Source organism: Montipora foliosa, chromosome 11 (assembly GCF_036669935.1).
Source record: "Montipora foliosa isolate CH-2021 chromosome 11, ASM3666993v2, whole genome shotgun sequence".
Taxonomy (NCBI): domain Eukaryota; kingdom Metazoa; phylum Cnidaria; class Anthozoa; order Scleractinia; family Acroporidae; genus Montipora; species Montipora foliosa.
In genome coordinates, this window is record NC_090879.1 from 20,791,752 (window position 1) to 20,814,146 (window position 22,395).

The following is a 22,395-nucleotide window of genomic DNA, read 5'->3' on the forward strand; positions in this document are numbered from 1 at the left end:
TGATTTTAACCGTTAATTAAAAGGCTATAGCAAGGGATTTCCTCTATCGGTTATTTGGGTTTCATTTGTCGGGTGATGATACACACGAAAATTTCCGAGATAATAAGGTGGTAGTCAGCAGAGAGGAACGGAGAGCGGGAAATTGGGGCGGGAAATTTAATTTGATTGAAATGTCAGCTGTCATGCGCATAAATCCTTGTCAAGAAAACGAGCAAGCACTCAAGCAAGCAACGAATTATACTTACCTAGTGTACTACTGGTGGATGTCGTCAACCTGTATCTGGAACAAAATTTCTTGCAAGAAAAATTAATGTTCTAGACAGCTGGAAATATGGAAAGACGCAAATGTGGACTGCACAGCAGGAATAGAATCTTACGAACTGGACTGAATGTAATTTTTGCCAACGAAGTCGAATTCACTAACGTTGGTGTGCATGTTGTGTACATGTACCTTGGAGAGAATAGTTCTAAGAAGTACCTTTCCGCGTGTAGCAAAATCGAACGGTTTAATTATCGACGCCATTATGACATGATTCTTTGTACGTCAAATAATAATGGTAACGGAGAGCAATCATCGATGGTACAAGTCATTTAAAAAGTTAAAGGAGCAATTTGTCGATGGTATGGAACGATTGCAAATGACTAGAAGCAAGGGGTTTTTCCAACGATCGATAACTGGTTGGACTTTACTCAACTGCTAAGTGTAGTTTGTTCCTCAAGAATTAACCTTTGTTTTGCGTGATGAAAAGATCGAGATTCAAAGATACAGCTAGAAGCAAAGACCAGACTTCAGGACATCCAGATTCAGATGGAAGTGGATCTGTAGTTTCACTGCATTCATCTTCATCAGGTGAAGGAAAGAGCCAAGCAAATCCTCACCCTGAAGGTCGCACGATGATTCAAGTGGAATCAGTGGAAGAAATAACTTCCATTAAAAATCGAGACAACAGATTTAAGGACGATTCAACCCCAGCTCATTCTAAACTAGATAGGCTTCAAAAGAGATTGCAAGCACAGCCCACTCAAGACACCTTAGATGAGATCATACATTCCATGAAAAACCAGAATGGTGTCAAAGATTCACAACCCAACGATTCCTCAACTGGTGCTACATATCCAGGTAGTGTGGGTTGGAATACAATGTCACCATCGCAAGTGAAGTGAGTAAATTTTTCTTGGATTTTCTTGTGGATATTAAATTCAGTTTCCTTCATAATAATATACATGCAAAAATTTCAGCATGTTGATTAGCAGGGAGCACATCAATTAAACAGAGTATACAGAAAAGTGAACTTAGTACAGATAGTTGAATCTAGCGCAACAAAGGTGAAATTTTTGCACTAAAAAATCATGTGATTACCTGTACTTATTGACAATGGTCATTGTCTGTGAGATTGTAATAAGTATATTGGATTTTTTCTTCTAGTGGTAAGGAAAAAATGGGTGAGATTCATGCAAGACAGCTAAAAGACATATCAGCACACTTTGAAAGTGAAATAAACAAGATTCATGAACAACTTTGTAATGTGGGAAATAGCTTGTTGGCCCTCCAAGATGCATTGCCAGTTAAGATGCTTGAAGCTGCCAATCATAAGTTGGAAGCCAGATGTAATGTTCTAGAACAAGTGTGTGAGCAGATGAAAAACAAATTTGGAAGGTTAGAGCATTCCAATCAGGAACTAGATAAGAATTGTGGACAGTTGCGACAAGTCAATCAAAATTTGGAGGTACGCTGTTTATACTTGGAACAAGTTTCGCAGTGTAGTGAGGGTGAGAAGACAGAGTTGCAGAAAAATGTACGTGACCTTGAAGACAAAGTCACTGAACTTGGTTTAAGTAATGAAAAAGCAATCAGTGCTTGTCGTCAGCTTGAAGATCTTAACCAAAAGAATGAGACAAAAATCCAGTCAATGGAGGAGGCTAGAAAACTTCTGGAATCAAAGTACAAGTCATGTGCCTCTGAAAATCAAAAACTGGAGAACCAGATTGGACAGTGTCAAAAGACTCTGGATCAGTACAAGAGGTGAGACTTGGATGAGTGGAACTTCTTTATTAATTTCAAACTAACAAATTGTTTGTTTTGTTGTGATATGTTAAAGCTTTACTGCTCAGTTTAAAACTAAAGACATCTTTGAGTCTAGAATTTGGTTCTTATTTTATTTTAATGTACACCCTAAATGTGCTCAATGTTTTTTTTCTTTATCGTAGAAAATTTAGAGATTTTGAAGAAGCCATTGTAACATCAAAGCGAGAAAAGGTCAGTTTTTGAGGACTTGGTGAACTGGGTTGGGACTGTGGTGAGTGAGAGTGAGACTCAACGGATTTTACTCTGTCTAACGGCAGACGATTTTACTTGTCAACTGGGGGCATCTTTGGGTGTTTGAGGTGTTAGGATTCTCAGGTTTTAAGATTTGAGAATCATTTGATAAGTAAGATTGATATAAAGTCAAAAGTCTCCTATTACACTTTTCATAGGAAAACTTGGCCATGAAGCTGGAATTCTTGAATAAGTCCCACCTGCAAATCAAAGAGAAGTATGAAGAACTCAAGTCCATGTGTGCTCCAAAGGATGAGCTTATTGCTAGGCTGGAAAATGAAATGATGGAACTCTCTGGGTTTGTTGAAAAGACCATGAAGGTAAAAGGAATGTTGTGTGGTGGTACTCAGTCAGTCTTAGCTCATAACAAATAACAATATACTGTAATCAGAGGATCATACAAATATTCCTCAAACTTGTTTTTAACAACATGTCATTAACATTCATGAGGATAAATACTAACTTCTTACTAACCGAGCTAGCTCGAGCCATACTGGGGAATATTGGCCCGAGGTTGTGGCAGTACGGACCGAACGCAGCGAGGTCCGTACAAAAAGCGACCAAGGGCCAATATTCCCCAGTACGGCTCGAGCTAGCTCGGTTAGTAAGTAGTTCATTAGATGGCTTTTTAATTACCTTTTGCTTTTTTTTTTTTTTTGCAAGCCCGTAATTGGCCCGTGGGAATTGCGGGAGAATAATGCCCTACAATTCAGTCATAATTAGCCAATCAGAGCGCACGTTATATCGGCTACAAACACAAGCCATATAATTATATACAATAATGATGTTATGTCAATGTCAGTTTTACAAATTGCAAATTTGTGAATTAGTCATATAGGAGAAATGATGTTTTTCATCATAGCTTGTTTTGGAATCTACATATGTCATAAGCTAAGACGGCTTTTACTTCGGGTAGAAAAGTACAGAATGCGTCTTCAGAAAGGAATGCAAATGCAAGAAATTTACTCAAATAATAAACAATTATTGGATGAGGTTGAGCATGATATCATGAATTATCAAAACCGAGGTCTGTGTTAATTAACAATTATTGGATGAGGTTGAGCATGTTAGCGATAATTATCAAGGCCAAAGTTTGTGTCATCTGCTGAAGCCGAAGGCTGAGGCAGATAACACAAACTGAGGCCTTGATAATTATCACTAACATGCGAAAACCGAATTCAATAATTATTGTTTTATTATGCATATTCCTGAGCTGAGCTCCGCCATGACAAAACTGATCGAACTGCTGGTTAGTGTGTTAGGTGACGTCACTTCTGCATGCATAAAACTATTGTCTGTAGGTATGACGTCAATTCTACATATATAAAATCTATTGTCTGTAGGTATAACGTAAGAGAAATCAAGCTTGTGACACCAATGTATAATAATAATTATTATTATGTCGAGTTGACATCGAGTTGAAGTGTGGAAGGTTGGCAGTGTGGAAGTTTGGAAGTGTGGAAGTTAGGGTTAGAGTTTAAGGTTTAGGCTTCCACAATGGTAAACTTCCACACTGCCAAACTTCCACACTTCAACTCTATGTAATAATTATTTGTGAGTAAATTTCTCGCATTTGTGTTCCTTTCGGTTGACGCATTCTGTGCTCTTCTACCCGAAGTAAAAGCCGCTAAGACAGAAAATGTATTTTAGGAAAAGACAGAAGCTGAGGGAAAGAGTAAAAGAGATGAAGAGCTGCTTCAAAGGGTGAGAGTTTTTCTTTAATTCACCATAGAAATTTCTTTGATTGACTAATTACTCAAATAAGATTCTTAATTTTTCTTCCCAGTTTTAAATGAAAGTGCATTATTTTACTCTAATAAATAAATAAATAAATAAATAAATGAATTAATAAATAAATGAATAATTAAAAATAAATATGGGACCAGAAAAGACATAAAGCTAGCCAGCTGTTAGAGCAGTATTTAAATCTGGCCTAGCCACACAAAAATCAAGCATCCCAATTACTGAACCAAACCACCACCTGAATAAAAAGATAGCATTCTGAGTACCATCATTGAACCAAATTGATACCCTTTCCCAGCCACGACCAGCTGTCCCCAGTTTACACTATGTCATACTGTCATGAAGTTATGTTAAGCATATTTTCTGACAGAATCTAGTGCTTGACGCCAGCCTGGCCGCTAAGATATTTTTATTACCATTTGATTTTTTTATTCATCAAATGAGTGCAATGAATGTGCAACTTTGCTTTGCTTTAACGCATGTACGCTTTGAAAATGGTGTTTGCATATCCTTTGAAATCTATATGTTTCATTAACTTCATTCCAGAAGTGAGATCCATGATTTTCTAGAAACTCTTAATTTTATTTGGAAAGTGTACATAACAGATTTTGAATAAAGAAAAAGCCTTTAGTGGTTAGAGCATGGGGTCTTGGGTTCAATTGCCATCTGGGGCTCAAATTGTGTCTAGTTCCCATTAATTTCACAGCAGGCAGTGCAGCCCAGTGGTTGGGGCGCTTGTGGTGAGATCCAGAGATCCCAGGTTCAAGACACGTTTGTTCTGACCACCTGTTGAATTTGTTCCAGGTAGTCGCTGGTTCAATTTCCTGGTTGCACTTGTAAATAGTGAACTGGTTTGCCGCCAGCCAGTTGGGATTCTTAAAGTTTGTTCTGTTCAATGGTCAGAGATATTAGCTACTAGCTACTCTAAAAATCTGAGGGTAAATAATGATCCTTACTTACTTTTACAACTTTAAATACGTAAGGAAGCTAACCCGCAGACTTGTATGTACACTGGTATGCCTCGTGCAGTGTTCTTACTAGAATTTTTTCTCAAGAGATCATATGGCCATAGGGACAATCTCCCAAAAAGGTTGGGCCCTTTCCCAAGGTACAATTTTTTCTTCTAAATGTTTTAGCCACCCATGTTTCATTCTTCCAAGCATTTTGAAATGCACATAGATCTTTCTTCAAGTTGGTACATGTCAGTAACGAAGCAGAATAAATTTGTATACTACAGGTGGATGGACTTTTGCAGAATCGGCTTCTTGTACCTCCAACCTTGGAACTTTAGGGCTTGAAAAGAACTGTATCATATTTTTTGTTGCAAAGGAAATATTTCGAGAATTGAGCCTTCATTAAATGTGGCCAGCATTGTGACAACAAACTAACCTCAGTCTTCTGGCGAGTTAAAGATGACTACTGTGTTTGATGTCCTGTTTGATTCACAGGTTCACATCGTTTCTTGCTTAGTTAAACTTGAGATATTCCTCTTTCTTTTGGTTTGAAAAAACATTCTATCAATTATGTACTATAACAAGTATTTTTCAAACACTTCTGTGCCCGTTGGGGCGCATAGTGGTGATTACTGTTTGTGAATCCCGCTTGGGCACGGCCTGGTGAGAACACTGCTCATGTTGACTCGGTTTTAAAATTGGTTTCCAACTTATGTATGCACCGTAGCCCTTTTATCATTGATGTCTGTAATTTTCAGAAATAATGAGAAAGTAATGAGATTTTTGTTGTTCATAATGAAACTTGCGAACCCTTTCACCCCTAAACCGGCCATACTTAGTATTTTACTCTGTCTAACACCAGACGAATTTACTTGTCAATGGGGAACCCCCAGAAGTCAATGGGTTAATAATTTAAAAAAGTGGACCACTGTCAAGGTCCCAATGTCAAAAATTTTAATCAAGCTAATAAAAATGTTAATAGCCAGCCAATGTTTTGGGCTCATCGTGACACCATTCTCAAGGCACAGTGAATGTATTAATGTGGAGAGGTAGTGTTTGTTAGCATTAGCATAAGAACAAAGACTCACAAGTTTTTCAAGCACACATCTTTGTGCCAATTGAGTCTGTTTGCACGTTAAGAGCAGGGTTTGCGAATTAAAAGCATTTCCAAGGATGAAGAGTATATTTTGATAAAATGCAGATATCATATTAGATATCTGGAACAGTTGACTCCGCCACAATCGAATTCGTCAGCAATGTTATGATTGATGTACATTAACGTTTATTTTCAAGTCAAATAGCCCATTTCCATCAATGGAAAAGAGTGGTGTATTTTCATGTAAGTCAAACTCGTAATCATTTGAATGGTTGAGTACCGAGACTCACTTTGAACCAATATGACTTGACTTTGGAACCTTTTCAAACCTTCCTTTTCAGCTAATGGCCTACTTTCACTTTGTGGTGATTCTTTTCTAACAAACACACACACCAGTCTCTCAAAATATCACTAATGTCGATTTTCTTTAATTGCTTGTGCAAACACAAATACAAAAAAACAGCAAAAAGCGCTGAAAAATCTGTATTTCACCAAGTGAGTCCACATACTTTATAGTTTACTCCAAAAGCGTTACTACTATCAGCAAAATTCTATTTTGCGACAACTAACATTGCTCACAACCCTACCACGATAACTTCAGCAACACTTACAACAATTATGTCTGATAAATACAGTCTCGGTCACAAATGTTGTAACACAGACGGCAATTTGCCCCCTCTTCCCCTTCAATGTTGATGTTTATGGGTTGGAGTGCAAAAACCAACTGGTAAATGCAACATTGATAGGACGGAGGAGGAGGGGTAAGTTATTAATAGCTTTGATGCGCTTCACTTGCTTTTCAAGCGAAGTGTTACAACTATTTATCACCGAGATTGTAGGTGTACAATAATATTGACAAAGAACAGAAAAGAATGAGAAAGCTAGTATTATAATAAATTATTTGTAAAAAGACAACAAGGTAAAATCTGCTACGAACCTAGAAGGCCCGTCGGGCTGGCACTTATCTCCGGTTTCTTTAGCATGAAGTGACTAGGAGTATTTCTACTTACCCCTGCCCTGGAGATGAGATGCCAGTCCATCGCAGGGTTACCCCCAGCATTAAATTTGCGGCTACCCATTTATACACCTGGTTGGAGAGAGGCACCATGAGAGTAAAGTGTCTTGCCCAAGAACACAACACAATCTCCAGGGCCAGGACCTGAACCTGGGCCTTTGACCCGGAGTCGAGCGCACTAACCATGAGGCCACTGTGCCTAAATAAAATATATTTATACTAGAAGAAATGTTTTTAGTTTCGAAACAAACACAGGAATACTAGAAGCATTCTGAAAAGTATTTATACCAGACTTAAGAACCAAACAACCACCCAATAATGTGCAATTGTTTTTTCTTAATGTGTGAGCGGGTGGAATTCTGCGAATCCTGCAATCTGATTGGCTCTGGGAGCAGGCAGAATTTTTCTAGCTTGCCCGCCAATCTGAGCGGAATCCTAGCCCAGGTTGCACAAGATTGTGTAATCACCTTAAATTTCCATCTTTTGACACCAAATCCGTTTACATACAGAAGTACGTGTTTCAAAACAGATTTTTATTAGACGAAAAGCCTGGATAAAGAATTCAAATAAAAATATTTATATTTGGAACTTCAGTTTATAAGTCGCTCAATGCATTCGCTATCAAGTGCGGTGTGAGTCAACAACTTTAAAAAATTGATTTCATAGAGGAAGAGAGAGAGGAAAAAAGCAAATAAGTTATTTACCAGCTAAGGGTTGGTCCGTATGGCGAAAAACTGTGACCTCGGTCTTTCAAGACCATGGTCACAGTTTTCCGCTGTTCAGAGTCCTCCCAGCTGGCAAAGAACATCTATTAATTTTGTGTTCTTCATAGTAATATTAGACAGTTTCTTATATAATTTCTTTTATACTCAGATGTTGGTAGAATATGACATTTTAGCCAGAGACTACCAGCAGGCACAGGTATGAAGTGTTTGTTTTTTTATGGAGTTTAGTCTGTTTATTCTCAAAAAGCTGCTGATTGTTCAGGTCAACTTTGTCCTAAAGCATTTGAGTTGTCCTAAAGCAGTTAACCAAACCATAAAACGAAAGCTAAAATTTCAGAGAGTGCTTGGGCCTAATCACTGAAACGAGGGCTTAGGCTTAATCAATAAATTATTGCTATATTGTCTGTAAGTCTCATTGACTCATGACTCATTGATTTATTGACTCATAAAACATGGGACCTCAAAGCATTTATATAACTTGACTGCAGAGACATGGCTGTAAATAGTCAATGTACCAGTGTTAGAATTCTAAGGCTTGACTTAAGATTAATTTTGATCACCCCTGCTTTAAGTTTGAGAAAGAAATATTTCTTTTCGCACTTGCCTCGTCTGGCCACAGTTCAGGTATTTATTAACTTGATTTAAGAGGTACAGTAACTGGCATTAGGGAAATAATTTTGTATTTAAAATTTATTTGGCAGGAATCCAAGAAAGCGATCCATGGTAAACTTGAGTTGTCTCAAACTGAAATGACTAATCTGAGAGAGTAAGTCCATTTTAACAGTAAAGGGTCATACGAGTAAAGAAGTCAAAGTCCTTTTCTTTCTTTAATTTTCCTTTCTTTTGACAGAACGATCTCAAAACTAGCCTCAAGAAATACTGTTTTGGAGGCAGCAACTAAGGGAAATGACAACTTACAACCAAAAAGGTACTTTCAATGGCCTAAAAATGTGAAGATATGAAGGCCATGAAAAGGGCAACACCATTGGTGCAATGAAGAAACTGTAATTGAGCTGCACATGCTGTGTGCATGTTAGCAGAATTTAAGGTTTTGACGACAACGCACGCTGGCTTCAACAGTTACTTAACATCTGTCAGTTATTTTCTTTGTTTACCATCCTTCATATCAGTCCAGTAGTCCAATAATAGTTCACACATTGTACAAGATGGATGAATAGTTATAATACTTTAAGCCTGGAACTCAGTTGTATCCAAGCGATCAAGGCCGTCTACGTCACCCGGGTAATTAGTGATCGTCTGGGTAGTGTTTCCATATAATCGTCCCGATCACCTCTGAACATTATTTGAAACCGACTGGGGGGATCCAGACGATCCTAACCCTAGGGCTTAAGTTGGTATTTGTGCCTGGTTACACTTAATTTAAAGGCATAATGCTGGTAAACACTTTTCTACTATATAGCCTCTCTAATTTGCCTTGTGCTTCAGTTGACTAATTTGATTGTTTTGGTTTGTCACCAAAGTATTGACTTAATTGAATAATTTTGTTATAATTATTGTTTTTTATGGTACTCAGTTAATTATGCAAAACCTCTAACTTGGGCCCACTGAATAAAAAGTTTATACAGGATGTAACCTCAATGTTACTTTCATTGCAGTAGTATTGATCAGCTCACTGGTAAGAACAAGACATCAAAAGGAAGGAAAACATGGGACCAATCAACCCCAATCAAGAAGCGAGAGCCTCAACTGCAAAACATGACAACAACTTACAGCAGGTCAGAAATGGTACGAGATGTTTTGGGTGGCGAGTCAACATCATCCAGTCAACCTTACAGCACCTTGGATGCTCACTCCTGCGTGTCAAATATCCCATCTTATGAAAGAAAAAGAGACTCCCTATCCAGTGGGACACAAACTCACATCAGTGCACCAACTGTACCATCTCTTGGAAGGAAACCAGATTTGTCATCCAGTGGGTCAGTAAATGATTTTGAGCAATTTAATCTTGATGATTTGGAAAGCTGGGCTGAAACTTTCCTGAAGAGAAAATCCTCTTGAAAAGATGAACCGCAGACACTTATTTCGTAGACCCTTGCATGTATTGCTTGGTTGTTTGGTCATTTTGCAAGACCCTAACCAATTTTGTCCAAGGGGAACTGCTCATGTAGTAGAGAAACAAGTTGTGCAACAAGTGGAAAGAAACAAAATATAAAAGTACAAAGTATTTTACATAATTTCAACTTTGCCGTCGATCGCTAAGTAGGTGAAGTCTGTCGAGTCATACATCACCATTACGGAATGTTATGTCACGTTAACTGCTCGTTTTTACCACAATTTTTATTTTTTCTTAACCTGTCGGTAACCTGTTGGTTAGCTGTCGGCAGACTGTCGGCCGACAGGTTTTTTGGGGAGCTCTTCTTCACAACTACTAATATTTTTCTTGTATGGTCTCATTTCAAAAGTCATTTGGGATGTTTTTGTGATGTTTCCTGATTAATGTGTTACTACCGCTTTGGTAGGTTAAGTAATATTTTATCCTCATAGGCCCAGGACTTCTACTCCAGTAAAAAAACAGCCAGTAAAATCTCTAGCAACCAAGGACAGTCCTGAGTCGAGTCAGTCAACGCTTCCAGGGAGCATGATGGTCAAGAAAACTAATCTACTCACCATGTAAGTAACACATTTGCTTTTACGTTTTCTCTGAAAATGTAAAATATACATTGCCCTAATACTAGCCCAATTTTTGTTATAGTGGAGTTCATTGTAGCCTCTGTTTAAACAAAAGTCAAAAACAGGGAGTTTTTGTGATGGTGAGTGGTTCTTCAACTTTGTTTGAGGCATGAATGAACTGCCTGGATGGAGATTGACCATTTGGTTGAGTGGAAATAAACTACAGTTGTTTCCAAACAAGTAAGAGTCCTATGGACTCTTTTGAGCAACCAAACCTCCTCCACAGCACTTATTTATGGATAGGTCTATTTGTACTCTGTAAAGTACTCCTGATTCACTGGCTTTCATTTTCTTCTCCACAGTTTATACTTAAGTACCAGCCATTTAGTCCTTGAGATGATACCCTGCCTACCGCTAACCCCCAACCCCTAACCCGGGGGACAAAGACACTCTTCCTTAGCTGCTATATTTTTTGGATTCGTCTTCCTCTATTTTTTAGGTTTGATGTGGTATTTGAAGATGCCAATTCAGGTGAAGAGATGTTCCGAAGTCATACTGGTAGGACCTGCCGCATGTACAGTGAACCTGCACAAACAGAGGCTTCATTCATTCCTAGCTCTGATGAGGCTGCCAATGGCCTGACTGATTCATCCTTTGGTACCAGCCGCAATTCAAGAATGCTACCTGCAGATGATTATGATGGCATTGAACCAAGAAAGACCAAATCCAAACAAGGTTGTAAGTGTCCCAAAATATGAACATGCATAATTCTCTTCCTGTGGTACAAAATGAAGGAATTTTTGGATTCACATTCCCATTTGTGTCACTGCAATGAATTTAAGGATATCGTTATTATTAATAAGCAGGTCTCTTTTAATTTTTACTTTTTTGTTAAATTCCATGGTTGCAGCTACGTGTAATGTGGCTGAGAAGGATGCTGGTATCTCTGATCAGGTAATTTGCTCAATAAAAAGTTAACCTACTTCAGTGTTGTAACTAACAAGTAGTGTTTTTTTAAATTAGTGTTAGGGTTAGGTAACCTTAACCCTAACCCTAACCCTGAAGCTAAAATCTTAAAAAAAAGCCATAATACAGTGTAACCTGTTATTTTCATGGGTGAAGATATCTAGTTCTACCCTGCAAGCAGATGGTTTCTCCTACGCTTCCCAAGAGAGAAACCACTGCGAGAAACCAACCAGGGTAATCTAGTTCATGCCAAAGCTCGCCAACTATTTTATTGGTGTTTACATTATAAATGAAAGGTATGTGACATGTTTGGTGGCCCCTTGGCTTCAAGTGGTGTGCTGCCATTGGGGACATCAATGTTACTGTGGACAATAAAATTTGCTTCACATCTTCAGTAGATAATGGTGGCATGTTTGGAATATCCAGTTTTCTGAAAGTAGGCATACTATGTCCTCTTGTAAAGAAAGATTGTCTTAGCACAGGTAACAGAGTTTCCAGAGGGTGCGTCAATGTTGACATTCCAATCACTTTGTGATTCAATGATTTAACAAAATTCCAGAACATATTTGCATTTTTTGGTCAACTGTAGAGGCTCTTATGATTGAGGTTACTTCAATAATATTTAAATTAAATTAATTTAATTTAATTTTAATTCAAATTCAACTGGCATTCAATTCAATGAAGGGGAAGGATACCAGAGGTTATTCCTATCGAGGGTATCCTCCCGCAGCAGGATTGACTGAGACTCGATTTTGATGAGGGAGGAAAACCAGAGTACTCGGAGAAAAACCCTCAGAGTCAGATTTAGATTGACTGAAACTCAACCCACATACATGTACGACCTCGGGGCCTGAGGGTTGAACCCAGGACGCAGAGGTGGAAGGCACGTACGATTGATAACCGCTAAGCCATCCTGACTCCACAAGCTGTCCTGAGTCTCATTTTGTTGCTTCCTTAGATATGCCTGTGTCGAACAGACTAGCAATGTCTTTGAAACCAAGTCAATGTTTCACCATACGTCTCTGTAGAGCTTTCACTTTCATTCTTTGAAACTGTGTTGTAATATATTTCCCAGTGTTTAAGGTTTGATGATGTCTTTTGCTGGATAACCTAAGAAAACAATACTTCTGATCCAGGCCCGTGGAGCTTTTTTTGTGATACACAACTGTCGGACACATTTTGAGTAAGACAATTCAAAGTTAAACCTCCCTTTGTTTTAATTTATCTGAATCTTGATTTGGGGTTTTTCTTACAGGCAGTTGGCAGAGACTGTACAGAGCAAAACACGAAAATGTACTTCATGGAAAAGAGGTTTTCAAACTTGACTGAAGAGAGAAAAATGGTATTTGAAATTGTTTGAATGTACTTTGTTGTGAGGAGGACTTTTAAATCAATTTTTTTGTATTTTTTTTAAGTTGTGTAATGTCATTGTTACTCTTCATGCTAATGGTGTACGTTGTCGCAATTGTTGAGTCCAGTAATTGTAGCCAAAAGTTATTTGTGTTGAAAGGAATTTTTGCACTGCATCTCTGCCATATCCAAGGACCGGAGGCTCAGTTGGTTGAGCACCGGGCTGTCACACGGGAGGTCGTGAGTTCAACTCCAGCCGGACCAACACTCAGGGTATTTAAATAACTGAGGAGAAAGTGCTGCCTTTGTAATTACATTACCTTCTGCAAATGGTTAGACTCTCTAGTCTTCTCGGATAAGGACGATAAACCGTAGGCCCCGTCTCACAACCCTTCAATGTACATAATCCTGTGGGACGTAAAAGAACCCACACACTTGTCGCAAAGAGTAGGGCATGTAGTTCTCGGTGTTGTGGTCTGTCTTCTGTGCTATATCATGGTTGGGAGGGTAAAAGGGCGCACTTAATTTGGAGCCTGGCTCTGTTGTGCGACCCCCACCACAGCCTGTTTCTCTGTTGTGGTGAAAGTGATTAAATAAATAAAATAAATAATAAACCAGGCGAAGAGCTTTCTCAGGGTAATCAGGGGAGCATTGCAAAGCAGTTTGTGGTACCATTGTACTTGTAAATAGGCCAACTCCTCTAAGTAGTGCAGGGGCTTGTCAAATGAATCTCCTGAGTTAGTGTATTACATACAATACGTTACATACTGAATTGACCGCTTGATCCCCATAGGGGCTTTTCAGGGTCAATAAATCAATGAAACAACAGAACACAACAACTACAACTGTCAAGAATCCCAACTGGCCGGAGGCAAACCAGTTGGCTATTTACAAGTGCAGCTGGGAAGTTGAATCAGTGACTACCAGGATCAAATTCAACGAGTGGTCAGAGCGGGTCTTGAACCGGGGTTCTCTGGATCTCAAGGCAAGCGCCCTAACCACTGGGCCACATTGCCTCCTGTATTATTGTTATTATACAAAATGATAGGTTTAAAAAATTATAGTATTTTAATTAATATTATTATTACTATTATATTGAGAATATTAAACTGATGAAACTATAGTTATAACTTTAACAGTGACAATGACTTAAAGCAATCAGCATTTTGTTGTTGGCCTGGAGCGGATCACCAGCTGAAGGAAATTTGTAAAATTATACAATTTCATATTGATCGAACAGTACTGTAAAATCTTAATCTATTAGTCATTGAACTGGACTCACAGATGGACTGTAACTTTAAATGTCTTTTAATTTTCCTTGCTTCAGCTCGAATCAACTCTCAGCCGAATCACAAAATGGTCAGAAGAAGATAAGGTATGTCAAAGCAATACTCTTTTAGACCGGTTAATGCTGTTGCATAGAAACAGTACATGTACAATCAGATTTTGATAATTTTTTGCAAACTTATTTATTGGTACATTTCTAGATAGGCAACCACTTTCAAATTAGTCACTTGTCTGCTTTTATCAAGACATTTTTAGATCAGTTTTACATCAACTGTCACAAGAAAAAAAGGGAACACGTTATGCATGGATTAGCACCCTTTACTCGTAACTTTAACCCAAGACAAGATGAGTGATGTGAGGAGGGAAGGGTTGGAGCATGAATATGGTAGTTAGAGCGTCACTAGTTTACCCGTACGGTCGCACCATGCAATGCATACATTATTTTCGTACATTATTAATTTTACCACTGACCAGGTATACAGGGTGTCAAGCGAGTCCTGTATTCCTATAAAATCCTATAAAATCTTATTTTTTCAGACTTGTCCTAAAAAGTCCTATAAATTGAGGCAAAATCCTATATTTTCCTATTAAGCCTTGTTTCAAAAAACAAACTCTTGAGATTTCTCTCTTGCTTAAATCCTGACAGAAGGTCAGATGCAAGTTTAAGAGCCATTGAATTTGTTGCTAGTAAACTTAGAACGCCAGCTGCAGATATCGCAAATGTATCTGCTGAATGGAGATTGTACATTTATGATGAAGAGACCAGGAAACTTGAGAAAGCCACAAGAGTTGATCATTACTGGAGTGACATCTTTCACCTCCAGACAGCAAATGGAAAACCGAGAATTGTGAAGGCAGCCTTGGTGCTGCCCCATGGAAATTCAGATGTCGAAAGAGGGATTTCAGTAAACAGCAGAATGTTGACAGCTGAAAGAAACAAACTGTCGGAAGAAACTATAAATGAGCTGCGTAATACCAAGGACATGGTCAAGTTCTCTGACCCACAGTCACACAGGCCAGAAAGAGTCCCTGCTGTTACTAAGAAGTTACTGAGCTCTGTTAGATCCGCACACGCGGCTTACAGACAGGAATGTGAAAAAGAGAAAGAAGAGAATGAAAGGAGAAGGAAGGAAAAAGAGAAAGAAGAGGCAGAAATTGCTAGGCATCAGAAAGAAATGGATGCTTTGAAGGCCAAGAATGCGTCACTCCTTGAATAGGAAACAGCCCTTAACGAAAGAGAGAAGGAGCTAAGAGAAAAGCTGGAAGGAGTTGGCCAGCTCCTTATTGACGGAAACAGCAAGCTGAAGAGTTCAGTCAAAAGCAGTGATAGAGCTGGCATAAGTGCAGCGGACGTAATGATAGAAACTGGGTCAGGGTTATCACAGAAGCTTAATGCAGAGATACCTAAGATAAGAGAGAAGCAGAGGAATGTCGAGTGTCAAAAGCGGAAGCTAATTGAAAAAAGCTTCGGAGAAGTTCCAGTTCCTACGAAGAAGGCCAGGGTGTGTGCCTCGGTACCAAAGCAAGCATCAAAGAAGAAGAGCAAGAAGCAATCCAACGTTAAGACAACCACAGCGACCTAAAAGCAGCGGTGAAGGCCTTGCTTATATAAGAATTTCCGAATGCTTCAGCTTACCTGAAAATACATGAGTTCATTCAGAGCAGTGACTTGTGTTTTTGCAGCAAATCAATTTCCTTTCTTGTTACTTTCATTCACAGAAGTGTCAAAACTGAGTTTTGGACTCGAACCAGTTGATATTGTCAACCATTGTTGAACTGAAAGGGATGTCAGATTGCCCTTGTTATTAATGTCACATGCCGAAGAATTTATTGTCAGTAAGATAACGTTATGATTCCAGAAAAAACTGATTGTTATTTTTGACTTAGAAAGACATTTTGGAAACCGGAAAAGCGTCTTTCTTTTATTGACTTAATTTGGCAACATATTAAATCCGTACATCTAGATTGTCTAAAACTAAAGAACCGTGCGTTGGGCCTATAAGTTACCGGTACTGTCAGATTGATCCTATATTTTTGCAGTTTTGGCGGGTTTTGTCTCATATTTTCAGGTCCTTGAGTCCTATATTCCTATATTTTTGGACCCCTAAAGCGCTTGACACCCTGGGTATATTGCATGCCGGCTAAGAACTGCAGAATACCGTGCCACTTCCAATAAAGTTCTGTGTAGCTGTCTACGCGGTACGCAAAAACTAATACTTGAAATTCAAGTTGAAGTACGTAATTTATTCAGAAGAGTAGGCGTGACTCGCGAATTAAGCAGTGATCGATTGTGGATTTTACGGTTCGGTTAACTACATTTTTCACAAGATCGTGTGAAGAAAATAGCACTCGTTTGCTGATTAGGCGCAAGTGCTCGTTTCAATGATTAGGCCTAAACTCTCTTTTAACATTTTAGCTTTCATTTTATGGTTCGGTTAACTACATTTTTCACGAGTTCGTGTGAAGAAAATAGCACTCGTTCACTGATTAAGCCTAAGCGCTCATTGCAGTGATTAGGCCCAAGTACTCTTTTAACATTTTAGCTTTCAATTTACGGTTTGGTTAACTGCACTTTTGAAGAGATTATCGTACCGTCAGTTGGTTGAGCATCGGGCCGTCATGCGGGAGGTCGTGAGTTCGACTCCGGCCGGACCGACACTCAGGGTCTTAAAATAACTGAGGAGAATGTGCTGCCTTTGTAATTTACATCTGCAAACGGTTAGACTTTCAAGTCTTCTCGGATAAGGACTGTAAACCGGAGGTCCCGTCTCATAACCCTTGTTGGAAATTAAATAGTATGGGACGTTAAAGAACCCACTCACTGTTCGATAAGAGAAGGGGACGTAGTCCCCGGTGTAGTGGTTTAACCTAAGCTGGACGGGGGCATCTTTCACTTCCATAAAAATTAATTGTAAACTGCGGAACAAGCAGTCTGGCTAAAGTCCCCCACAAAAGTATTGTAAAATTAGTCCTGAAAAGCCCCGTGGGGGAGAGACTAATAGCAAATCATTGTTTATTAGTTTTTGCTTACTGTGTAGTTTGTTCGAGTGGCAGAATATTCTGCAGTTTCTGGCCCTTTGCCCGACAATTTCAAGTGTTCAAGGGCGTGGCTATGTCCTCGGTTTCTTTCGAAATGACATTATGACGTTTTTAATTTTCCAGTAGAAAGTCAAAATTGTCGATAACAAATGTTAAGTCTATCTTGAACATCTATGTTGTACTCATTTACACTCTCGCATGACTTGTTGTGATAAAATCTTCATGCTTACAGTTTCATGACCACGCATCGCATACTTGCTCACTTTTGATTTATCTAAGGCAGTCGTCACGGAATTTGTGAGCCCGGTTTGTGAGAAACCACTTGAGAACAAAGACTCCTTACTGCTTCCGGAAAATAGAACTCGAGCCCTTGACATCATGACATGGTCCTTCGAGTTTAACACCTCGTAATCTTGCGCGGAACGAGACTAAAAGCTTGTGAGGTGTTTGATGTCCGACTGCCCTTGTTATGAATTTCACACTGTTGCTTCATCAGGGCGGCTTTTTGTTTAATGTCTGACTGTCATTTTGCAATTTGATCGCAACAATTTTGGCGGAAGCGAGGTCACATTACCTTCTGGTTCTGGCGACAAACTTAATTTGTTTTTCTTGTTTCGGTGCTTGAAACACATTGATATGCAATCTTCTTCAAGATGCTTGCACCTCGCACGTTAATAGAATTTCCGCTCGTAGTATCGTGTTTTTACCTATATGAGTGGATGGTTACGGCATCTCGCGTATGTCCACAGAGTCGGAACACACAGTGGCAAAGATTGTGCGGATCACTCTATTTAAAGCCCTAACGGAATTTGTTTAACATATAATGGCTGTAAGATAAGGATATATGTACATTGATCCTTTTTTTCTCTCCACAGGCTTATCTTGAAAGTAGGCTTGAAGAAGTAGCTAAGGAACTTGCATATGTGAGATCCCAACTTAGGAGACACTAGCCCCCTGGGGTAAAACCAAGTTGAACTCTTTGTCAGCATTCCCTTTTCTCGGAAAGTTTAAAAATATATACAAAAACATTACTTCCTTTGTAATTCTTCGTTCTTCTTAATTTCTATTGCGAGACTTCTGCAGTTCACCCTTAATTTAATCGCGGTAGATGTAACTCAGTTGAAATGGAGAATTAAAGTAAAACATTTGTCTCGGAAACTTATCGTTGTCTTCATTGCAGATAAATGTGTGAGAAAAAAAAAGTGCGAGAATGTTGACTTTTTTTTATCACTGTTTTCTCCACCGATGGATGCAGTCATAGACCGAGTAGTTGTCTTCTTTCTTGTAGATTGCAGTTTGATTGGCCAAAAGAAATGGCCGAAAAGTCCTTTTAACGGATGTATTATTTACCAGTGTAACCTCTCGACAGGTTAATCCCCGAGCCTTCGTACCTTTATTCTCCGCTTTTCATGTTTTTCTGTAATGTAAATGATTTTTTCCATGCAGCATGTGTACCCATGAACTTGAACTTTTCCTTGCTTTTCTCTAATCGAACGTTGAGGTGCGCTGGTAGATTTTCTAAAATTTATAACTCACCAATTTGGTACATTCACTAAAATACACTTTACAAATCAAAACACTTACTAGCACTTAGCAAATATGTTTCTCGAGAAACCTACGCCATTTTTTTTCTTGCAAAAACACCGTATTTGGCCGTGACAGAAATGTATCAGTTTCCACTTCGATTTTTTCGTAAACAAAATTAATGTACTTCGCAAGTTGAAACTTTTTATCTTTTCGATATGGATTACCGGTAGGTGGTTAAACAAGACCACCAATCATTCAGCAAACCGTACACGAATTCTTTTTCCGAATTCTAGATGGTGTGAGTGATACTTGATCTGCCATCAAAAAGGCGTGTCACAGTCACACCGTGAAATATTGGCGGGAAATTTGTCACGCCTCTGAAATGATTGGATCTTTGTCTTTCTACCAAAGGTACGTTTTGCAACTGTTGGCGATCCATCTAAGATTTCAGAGGCAAATCTTGCAATCCAACCCAAATCTATTAACTGTTAATTCCAACCCAAATCTATTAACTGTTAATTTTCGGCTTCATGATGTTGGAAAAATTGACTATTGCAATTGACTGAACAAGAAGTGTCTGTTTCGTGTCACATTTTGAAGCGGTAGGCTTGAAACAAAAGTTTTTATTTGCACGCAATGTTCTTAGCGCTCTCATTTTGGTCGTTAGGTTACAAACCACTTTGTAGTGAAAATACAGCTAAGGCAATAGCTGATAGTTTGAAATTTCGGAGAAACAACTCAGTGGGTTTCGCTAATTTTTGGGCGTTTGGCGCTCTAATATTCCCAAGGGAAACAAACTTGCCTTTTGTGAATATTCTCCAGCTGTGAACATGTTTATACAGCCGATCCATTTTATATGTAAATATTACAGTAAGAGAAAGTTGGGTCGGGAATTCCCCGTATTAAATAGGATTCGCAGTTGAAGATACACGGGGTAAATGACCAAATAAACATAGAAGTTACTGAGAGGACTGAGAGAAGGTGAACGTCACACAATCATCCCACAGATAAGATTCAGCCAATCATCATACGGAATTGAAACCATGTGATGAGTATGGTCGCCACTGACCCACGCTTTTCTTTATGCTTGAGTGAGAGGGAGAGAGCGATCATCATTGCTTTGGTAAGTTGTGGAATGTCTTTCACGATTTAGGCAATTAAATTCAGTAGTTATAGTCAGTAAGCTACATTAGATCATAGAGAGATAAAAAAGTATTTTTCTGACCTGAATTCCGGGTAGGGTTAACCCTTATGGTTAAGTTAACAGTTTTTGAGACCACGAGGCGCTACTACGCTAGGCTCGAGAAATAATTGTCATGGCTATCTTCTATCGGTTATTTTTGTTTGCTGGACGACTAACGGATTTCGTAGTTGACGTTCAAGCATATACTAAACTCAGATTGCGAGTATGTTATGAATAATCTCGTCTCCTTCTTTTGGGTGGTGCATTTTAATTTATCGGTAGCATCGCTTGGGATGGGCGCCATTTTTTTGTCACGTTTAGCTTTTCGATGTGACATTGAGCTGCATTCAGTGAATAAAGCTAGCAAGTTAACCCTATCCTTTAGGATTTAGATTCCTTTCCTCTTTTAAATCTGTGGTGACCAAGGATCAGCTACTTTCTGGTTAACGGGTCGGGTAACGTCTAGCTATTAACAGGGAGTTTAAGCAAAGACGACGGCTACGGCAACGAAAACCCAAGTCCAAAATATAACTTAGGGCTATCACAAGTATTTCGCGCATATTCCGTTTTGTTCACCTTGTGCAAGGCGAACTATCCTAGCCTGTAACTGGATGGGTACGAACGGTTTTAAAGTCAAAAATGCAAATTACTTTTTCATTGTTATATGTTCACGATGTCGTCAAAACCTAAAATTTGGTGGTTTCACGTTGTTGTTTTGTGGTTCTGCACGTGCAGCATGAACATTTTTCTTTTTTTAACTAATTTTTGCGCCAACGGTTCGCGAAGGCAGTCACTTGCGGCTTGTACTTAAACACAAAATTCCAGAATGATGGAACGGCGGAACAGTGGAATACTTTGAGTCGATGAATTGAACCTGGGCCACATTGGTGGGTGGTGTGCTCTCACCATTGCACTATCCCTGCACCCAGCGTCGTCAAGTGTCGTCAACATAGCGTTTCCAGATCCTGGGTTCTCAGATCCTAATCACAGCTGCTGAAAACCAACCAATCACAGGGGAGCATCCTGTTTAAAAGGTGGCATGTAACCAGTTGACATCATCACCTGATGAAGACTAGCAGTATGCAGTCGAAACGTCGCAATCTACATCACAAGTGACCACATCGTGAGACAAATGAGAATACTTTATTATTATTGTACTTCACCACAATGAATAACAGTAACCTTTTTTACGATAATAAAAGGGTTCATATTTCACTATTGTTTTGTACTTTCGTTTTTGCCCCGAACACTTGTGGGGGGAGAAACCATGTGTTCCAATTGTCAAAATTTTCCCAGCTGTTCCGTGTTTTAAGTATTCCAGCGTTCTGTGTTTAAGTAGTCCGGTGTTCCGTGTTTAAGTATTCTGCCATTCCGTGTTTAAGTATTCCGGCATTCCGTGTTTAAGTACTAGCCGTCACTCGCTTGCTTCTTTGAAAAGGGCCTTTGTTGACTTTTTAGTATTGAATTTTAGTATTTTCATTTGTAGTTATTTATTCAGAAAGATTGATAACGTGAAGACGTTATGACGGGTCGAGCCAGGGGAAGAAGCCGAGGTCGTGGTCGAGGTGGCAGCGGTGGCGATGCTCGCAGGCCTGGAGAGGGAGCTCAGGAAGTAACGCGTGAACAGGCGGCCCCAGTAGGACGTGGTCGAGCAAGAGGACCACCACCTGCTCAAGCCCCAGCTCCTGCACCGCAGAGACCAGCCCCAGCTCAAGTAGCTCCCCCAACCCAGGCCATGGCAGGAATGAGTGTGTCACAGGAACAGAGACCAGCAAGAAGGTCTAGGGACATCCCTGATGATATAGCTACCAAGCCTGAACATATTGTTGACAAAAAAGGAGGAACTGGTGGAAAAATCGCACTTGTCACAAATCACTTCAAGTTGAAGACAAAACCCTCTTTCGGGGTCTATCAGTACAATGTCAGTTTCAATCCTGAACAAGAGTCTAAGAGGGTCCGAGTTGCTCTTTTGAAAAGCCAGACTGATGTGATACAGAGAGTACATGCCTTTGATGGTATGATGTTATACTTGCCCATTCGGTTGCCTGAAACCCACACAGTATTGAACTTGACTAAAAAGAATGGGGACCCTGTTCAAATGACAATTATGTTTACTAACGATGTTCCTAGGGAATCACCAAGCATGATGCAGTTGTTGAACATCATCTTTAGAAGGTATGCAGTTTGTTTTCTTAAGATCCATTTCATGTCAGGGTTAGGGTTAGGAAGGATTAAAGAGTATGCAGGGTTCTTGTTTTACGGGCTATTCAAGCAAATGTTACCAGCATTTTTCCTAGAAAATTCCTGAAGTTATTCCGTTTAAAATCCACAAACTCAGTACACGGTTAAGCCCCATTTACACGAGCAATTTTTCCTTGACAAGTCCACTTGTCAAGGAAAACTTGCCGACTGTACACACTAGCAAGTTTTCCTTGACAAGTTTTCCTTGACAAGTTTTCCTTGGTAGTGTAAATGAAAAATATGACAAGTTTTCCTTGTCACATTTTCCTTGTTGTCCATCTACACGAGCAAATTTCAGACTTGACAATTTTTCCTTGTCAAG

General features: G+C 39.2%; 2 protein-coding genes and 1 pseudogene across 5 annotated transcripts in view; all 3 read left to right on the forward strand.

The window, feature by feature from the left end:
• Positions 1 to 188: 188 nt before the first annotated feature.
• LOC137977845 (myosin heavy chain, clone 203-like) lies at positions 189 to 18,276 on the forward strand. 4 transcript variants are annotated; one of them, XM_068825190.1, is made up of 15 exons: positions 189 to 1,160; positions 1,427 to 2,023; positions 2,209 to 2,257; positions 2,476 to 2,637; positions 3,968 to 4,021; positions 7,998 to 8,045; positions 8,551 to 8,615; positions 8,700 to 8,777; positions 9,466 to 9,786; positions 10,355 to 10,480; positions 10,980 to 11,218; positions 11,391 to 11,434; positions 12,702 to 12,788; positions 14,124 to 14,171; positions 17,998 to 18,276. In XM_068825190.1, the coding sequence occupies exons 1-15, from the start codon at positions 742 to 744 to the stop codon at positions 18,070 to 18,072; spliced, it is 2,412 nt and encodes an 803-aa protein (XP_068681291.1). In that variant the 5' UTR covers positions 189 to 741; the 3' UTR covers positions 18,073 to 18,276. The 4 variants fall into 4 exon arrangements, with proteins under 4 accessions (XP_068681291.1, XP_068681292.1, XP_068681293.1 ...); XM_068825191.1 differs by having other exon boundaries at positions 606 to 1,160; positions 10,980 to 11,215; positions 17,998 to 18,206; XM_068825192.1 differs by having other exon boundaries at positions 606 to 1,160; positions 9,469 to 9,786; positions 17,998 to 18,206.
• On the forward strand, positions 14,652 to 15,801 carry LOC137977847 (uncharacterized; annotated as a pseudogene).
• A 1,374-nt stretch (positions 18,277 to 19,650) lies between the features above and the next one.
• LOC137977844 (piwi-like protein 1) overlaps positions 19,651 to 22,395 on the forward strand; it is a 43,496-nt gene continuing 40,751 nt past the window's right edge. Inside the window, exons 1-2 of the mRNA XM_068825189.1 lie at positions 19,651 to 19,772; positions 21,319 to 22,007. Coding sequence (XP_068681290.1) covers positions 21,355 to 22,007 — 653 coding nt within the window. The 5' untranslated portion in view covers positions 19,651 to 19,772; positions 21,319 to 21,354. The remainder of the gene's footprint in view (positions 19,773 to 21,318; positions 22,008 to 22,395) is intronic.